The sequence below is a fragment of the Vanacampus margaritifer genome, chromosome 16 (assembly GCF_051991255.1).
Source record: "Vanacampus margaritifer isolate UIUO_Vmar chromosome 16, RoL_Vmar_1.0, whole genome shotgun sequence".
NCBI classification, from domain to species: Eukaryota; Metazoa; Chordata; class Actinopteri; order Syngnathiformes; family Syngnathidae; genus Vanacampus; species Vanacampus margaritifer.
Window position 1 is genome coordinate 282,012 of NC_135447.1, and position 6,530 is coordinate 288,541.

General features: G+C 47.3%; 1 protein-coding gene across 2 annotated transcripts; it reads right to left on the reverse strand.

Moving 5' to 3' along the window:
- Positions 1 to 1,453: 1,453 nt before the first annotated feature.
- On the reverse strand, positions 1,454 to 6,160 carry foxred1 (FAD-dependent oxidoreductase domain containing 1). 2 transcript variants are annotated; one of them, XM_077546009.1, is made up of 11 exons: positions 5,872 to 6,158; positions 5,470 to 5,696; positions 5,107 to 5,217; positions 4,919 to 5,037; positions 4,739 to 4,833; positions 4,240 to 4,341; positions 4,087 to 4,163; positions 3,808 to 3,968; positions 3,590 to 3,719; positions 2,917 to 3,021; positions 1,454 to 2,508 (listed from the first exon to the last, which is right to left on the reverse strand). In XM_077546009.1, the coding sequence occupies exons 1-11, from the start codon at positions 6,017 to 6,019 to the stop codon at positions 2,254 to 2,256; spliced, it is 1,530 nt and encodes a 509-aa protein (XP_077402135.1). In that variant the 5' UTR covers positions 6,020 to 6,158; the 3' UTR covers positions 1,454 to 2,253. The 2 variants fall into 2 exon arrangements, with proteins under 2 accessions (XP_077402135.1, XP_077402134.1); XM_077546008.1 differs by having other exon boundaries at positions 4,919 to 5,217; positions 5,872 to 6,160.
- Positions 6,161 to 6,530: the final 370 nt, after the last annotated feature.

Genomic DNA, 6,530 nt, shown 5'->3' on the forward strand with positions numbered 1-6,530 from the left:
TTTTTTCGTAGCGAATCTTATCAACAATGACAGTATAGACGCTTTGTTTGAAAAAGAAAAAGAAAAAAAAGCACACCTACTGAAATAAAAAGTACTACGTTGTAATTTTGACGTCGGGCCAAAACCTTGTATCTCTAAAATAGAAAGATAGACACAAAACAAAAACAGAATGTTGCGCAATCAACATTGCATCATCAAAGACAGCAAGCCATTTTCGACACTTTAGATTGGTCAATCATTTAGAACTAAATAAAACCACACGTGACTGACTGACCAATACGTGTAGTATCGATTTTTATACAAATGTGAAATTGACCAAATTGTGACTCGTGGTGAAGCAGCGATATTTTTTAATGCAAAAATCCACAATTCATACCTACATAGAATTCTATAAAATATATCATGAAAATGGCTTTGAATTAAATAAAACTTATCAAAGACAACAATTTAGCACGTCATATAAAGAGGTACGCTACTTTGTCAGTATTTAATGTTTTGGTAATTGAAAACTCGAAGGCAGATTTTAGTAATTATGAACCTAAAATTGTTTCCAACTGAAATTAAACTGAAAAAAATATTGATCTCACTAACACTGGCATTGTTTCTTTTTAAACACTCAAATGTGCATTCACAATAGCAATTAGCAAATAAATAAAAAATCAATAAAAAGGGCCATCTTCATAGTTTGGGAATTCTTTTTTTAAAACAATGGAAGGATTAGCAGTCTAAATTTGCTTTTAATAATGTTTAAAAAATAAATAATTCGCTGATTAAGCATCTTGCATAATGTGAGTGTCAAATTAAAAGTTGCAGCAAAGTTTTCATTTGTGGAAAAAAAGTACAATCCAATTGCAAAATAAGGATAGAAACGCTTGAAACTGTTGTTGACGAGCAATCTTAGACATCGTTACCATTTTTCATATCAAGTTTGATGTCAGAGCAGCAGCATTCGTCTGAACAAAATGGCTTCCTTATTGTTCTCTGTCTTTCTGCATTTCCCTCGAAAATGACAAAAGCGCAGTTAGCCCGCCGCAACTGATGCTGAAGCGTCGTAGCCACAATTTATTGCTACTTGATACAAATGTGGAGAAAGCTCCCAAAAAAAGTGGATTTGCGCATACCTGAGTCGGCACTTGTGCTTCTGTGGCCTTTCTTGCGGCAAGTGGCAAGCGGGCAAAGGTTTTAATCCACACTGAAATGTCCTAATCCCAGCCACATGCCGGCAGCGCGTACACTGGACGCATTTGATGCACAAAATCCAGCCTGGGGGGGGTCGGTGGCGGTATGTTGCCCCCCCCAGCACCACCGCCTGAAAGATTGCTTATTACTGGAATAATTGGGTGGAAATTGAAAAAAGTACAATCGTCTGCGTGTCTGCGTGTGAGAAAAGAGATTTCTCAGCTGCCTCCGTTGACTTTTGGAATTTACATGAGAAAAAAAAAAAAAACAGGAGTCGGGTACAGTAACTTTATTTATTGTTGTCGTTTAGTTGGAGTGCGATTGAAAAACGGCAATCGTTTTTGTCTTCCCCTCACATTCCAAAACTTCAAATGGTCCAACGCGATTGGTTGTTTGCCTCCAAGTGTCCTGTGATTGGCGGCTGACCAGCGCGAGGTCTGCGGAGGTTCAATACTTCCAGTCTGCCGGCTTTGACTGCATTTTTGTAAATTAGGTCCGCATTCGTCAAAGATTTTTCAAATCAAGCCTTCTAGAGCAATGATCACAATGAATGATGACAGTATTGGACGAAACATGCAGCGGGCGTGGCTGACGGTTCGGGGACGGTCGTCCAGCAACCGCAAGGTCGGCTGTTGGATCCCCGAGTCCTTGTGTCCTTGTGTCCTTGGGCAAGGCACTTGACACACCAACGCGTTGCTACTCACACTGGTGTATGGAAAGTGCGAATGTTTGGCGGTGGTGGGCGAGGCCGTAGGCGCACACTGGCAGCCACGCGTCCAGCAGCTCTGGCTACTTACGTCACCAAATGTGCACCAATAACGTATCGTTCCATTGCAAAGCGTCTTTGAGTGTCTAGAAAAGCGCTCTAATATTATTATTATTATGCAGAATGATTGTATCCACTTGTCTTTAAAAGGCGGTCCTGACTTGGTGAGTGACATGGGTGTCAGTAGAGTGTCGAGTGGACCGGCTGTCGTAATGGAATAACTGCAGTTATTTCATCTCTCCCAGAAAGGTAGCGTAAATTTGCCAGCCCAGACCGGAACCCTAATCCAGATCAAGAAGGTCCGGCCTCTAGACAATGTTGCGCTCCACTATGGGCTCTTGCTGGGCGATGCGTCGGAACCCGAGCCGGCTGAGGTCCAGCGTGGTGAAGCCGCCGTCCAGGATGAGCTCGGCGACGGCGCGGCCCACGGCGGGCGACTGCTGCAGGCCGTGGCCGCTGAAACCCGTGGCAAAGAACATGTTGCTGACCAGCGGGTGCGCGCCCACGATGCCGTTCTGGTCCAACGTGTTGTAGTCGTAGTAGCCCGCCCACGCGCTGGTCACCTGGCAACACAGCGGCCGTCAAACGGCGTCAAACGGCGACAAACGGCGACAAACGGCGACAAACGGCGACAAACGGCATCAAACGGCGTCAAACGGCGTCAAACGGCGTCAAACGGCGTCAAACGGCGTCAAACGGCGTCAAACGGCAACAAACGGCTCTTTCGCGACGGAGTAGCCCGGGTCACAATTTTCTGTTGCACGTCCTCCGGTTTGGAATCGAACTGCAACTCGTTTGCTGTCGTCAACACGATTGGGGAACGGGAATTATGAACGAGAGTCCCGGCTCGACTACATTTCCCGCACAAATGCAATTTATGGTCCCACAAAAAAGCGTTCATCCGGTGGAAGCAGTACAACAAAATCCGCGGACGTGAGACGTTTGACATTGTTCTGGGGCGGTCCACTTACCTTCAGTTTTTCAAAAGCGGGAACGCGATGCGCCAGCTCGGGCCAAATTTTGTCCTGGAAGAACTGGTGGTCCACATCCAGATTGGCAACATCTGGCTCCTCCCCCTGACAACACAAACACACGCTTGGGTTGGCTTCGGGTCCCTGAACGTTTCCTGTCATGAGCTCCCAATTTCTTGCTGATGAGTAACTGATATCGCTTTTCAAAATGGCTGACCGCCTGTTCAATTTGTGCGTCCTCTTATAATTGTCAAGTCCACCTAATATGGCGTCAAACGGTGAAACTGCTCTTGGGTTATCATTTGGCTTAACTTTCCAAGGAACGCAAGTAAAGAATTTGCCCAAAATGGCGGCATCATTCCAAAATGGCTGACTTGGGACATGGCCGCTTGAGACTTTTTGCTGCGTCTTGTGACAGAAAGTCCCGCCAATGTGTGGATTGGCGGGACTTGTGATGGGGACACTTTTTTTTTTTTTCAACTTTCCAGGGGCAACAAAGGGAAAGATATTGCCCAAAATGGCTGACTTCCTGTTCTATTTGGGTCATAATGAGTCTTTTTCATGCATCCCGTTAGGACAGACGTTTGCAGCCATTTTTGCGTCCAATGGTGAAAGCGGCGCCGTGTCCGACCTACGAGCAAAAATGTCCCCGATGAGGGTTCGAGCAGCAAACCTGGTCGGGCGACCTGCCAGCGATGTAGTTGCCTCCGAGCCCCTCCCTCCTGAAGTAAACGCCCGAGTGGTCTATGAGGAAGGGCGTGTCCAGTCCAGGACCTTCAGGACAGTGGAAGACGTAGATGAACCTGAAACGCAACGGAAACGCCGCAACTATGAAGATCATTGGCAGGAGGGCACTTTTTTTGTACATTTCCTTTTTTTTTTTGTTGCCACCTTTTCCTGGGTTCCACGGGCAGCGGGATCCCCTCCACGGTGTCCTTGGGTCCGAGGCCCACGCCCAGCATACGGGCCAGTTTTGCCGAGAAGGCCCCGGCGGCGTTGACGACCACGGCGCATTCCACCGGCTGGAACTCCAAACTGTTTTGCATATGCACCTGATGACCCCGCCCACAAAATGACAACATCGCCGCTCGTCTAATGGAACGCGACGAAGGCAACGGGGAACGCTGAACGCTTTTCCAAAAAACGACCACGCGTGCTTCCCACACTCACTTGAACGGTTTTGATCCTGCGATACTCCAAATATTTGTCGTCCTCCGTCATGGCCCGATTGATGGAATATCTGAAACCTGGCAAAGGGACGCCACGTTAGCGGCGTGTTGGCGCCAACACGCCGCTAACGTGCTGCGGCGAGTGTTTGGCCACCGGTGACTTCTCCGCAACACGGGACGACGCCCATGGAGACGGCCTTCCTCTTCAAGGCGCTCAGCAAAGTCCACGGGTCGAACCAGCCCTCGTTCTCCAAACCTCAACGCACACACGCCGGCGCTCATTTTACTTCCCAAATATTATGGATTCAAGTCATTTCATACCGAAAGAAATATCGATTTAAGTAGAAATGATTTCATTTAATGCACAAATATGTCAACATTTAGTATGACGTATACAATTTTAGATTTATCAAGGGATTTAATATAACAAAAAAATACTAAATTAAAAAAATTGATATACTTTTAGATACCTAATGGGCAAGGTTAAAAATCAAAACTTATTTAAAAAAAGAAGAAGAGTGATTTAACACATACAAAAATATTTATTGGACGTTTTACAAAATGCATCCATTTTAAAACGTACTTAAATAATGTAATGAAATACGCAACTAAGAGGCGTTTTAAACAAATGTTTATCAAGAGAAAGTACCGACCGTACGAAGCAAGCTCCACATCTCGCGTGTCCATCCAAGGAAATTTCTCTTTCAGTTGCGTCGGCGACAGAAGCGTCACTTGCGCTCCGGCGGCGCTTCAGAAAGACAAACGTGAGAAAAAAGGTAAAAAAACGGCCATCGTTGGCGAGTCTTGGAACGCCTTGAAATTCGAGAGCTCACGTTTGCGTCTTGTGGTTCTCCTCCATGACGTGCGCCCCCTTGTGGCTGGCCAGGAACAAGTACCCCGCCTGGTTGAAGTGCACGTCCACCGCGTCCTCGTTCAGCATGCCCAAGTGCTCCTGGGAAAGGTCAAAGGTCAGCGGCAGGCTGCTCAAGCGGCTCAGTTGGATGCCGGCCCGCCAACCTACGTTGATGTTCCTCAGGAAGTCGGCGGACGCCAGGGACAGGTTGATGTTCTCCGGCAGCGAGAACTGCTGGCGGATCCCTCCGGCCGACAGCACGGATGACGCCTGCGAGTACTGACCCGGGTCAAGCCCAAACGGTTCCATTACGGTAAGAAGGGATCGGCCACTTCAACGGCAGGTTGTTTTTTTTCTCGTTGTGTGTGCATATTATTAAAATCAATAGTGAATGAACATCGAAAAAATGCTACTCATTGCCCCTTGAAATCATTTATAAAATAAAACATGCATTTAAAAAAAAGTAAAAAAGTTCTGTCCAAAAAATATATCTATTTTGTTCGTTGGTTTCCAACTCCTGCTTGCACTCACCGTGCTGTCCTTCTCCACCACGAGGACTTTGAGCCCCTTGCCCGGGCGGACCCTCTCCTTCTTCTTGATCCAGTAGGCCACGGACCAGCCCACCACACCGCCCCCGACGATCACCACGTCGCACCTCTCCGGCGGCAGGTCCGAGGTGATCTCCAGCGGGCTCCAGGAGCTGCCCGGCAGAACGTCCGACAACTTCTTCCTGGAGGCTGCAAACGTGGCCTCCAGATCTGCGAGCAACGCTTGGGGTGAAGGTCCGAGTACAAATCGTATGCATTGAATTCCCGAATGTTTCCGATGCCTTCACGAATTCGGCCTCACTCACTCACGTTCATATTTGAATGTAAATCCTTGCTTTGCTTTGTTTTGGCCTTCATTGTGTGTTGCGTGCAGATGGCGCCTCACCTTTAAAGAAGTCTTTCCTTCGCGGCGTCCCGGCGCTCAAGCTTCGGCGCGACGCAGCGAGTGCACGCGGTCGTCGGTGGTCCGGTCGGAAGGTGAGCGGAACCCGCAGCGTGCGCACATTTGCACGCAGGCTGCGCCACGTAGACATCGCGTTAGCTCGCACTCTCGTCCGCAAACTGGACACAAACTTGCGAATGTGCCACAAACATACTTTGCTTGCGGTAGAAATATGGACTTTGACAGCAGCGAGGTCAAAGCGGAGACGATTCTGGACAACTTCCCCACGTTGGTTTCTTCAAAATAAAGGCACTATTTTGCGCTACACGCTCTCTGGAGCGACATTCCCGTGGAAGACTCACACTTTAAAATATCAAATAATTTGAAAACATCTCAATAAGAGACCCCAGTCAAAGGATATGGTCCAGAATGAACAATTTATTCCAAAAAGTCACACACAATTAAAAGCTTAACTTAGTTTGAAAATATCGGCATGGAACTGTGCTAGTACTTCCGCAAGCTTCAGGTCACGCGTAAAACGAGTAAAACCTCGTCACGTGACCACGATTGACCATTCAGAGACAGTCTCAAGCGGAAAAAAAATACGTACGAATTTGAGCGATTTAAATACAAAAAACAACTTGCAAGTTCTTCTAGAAAAT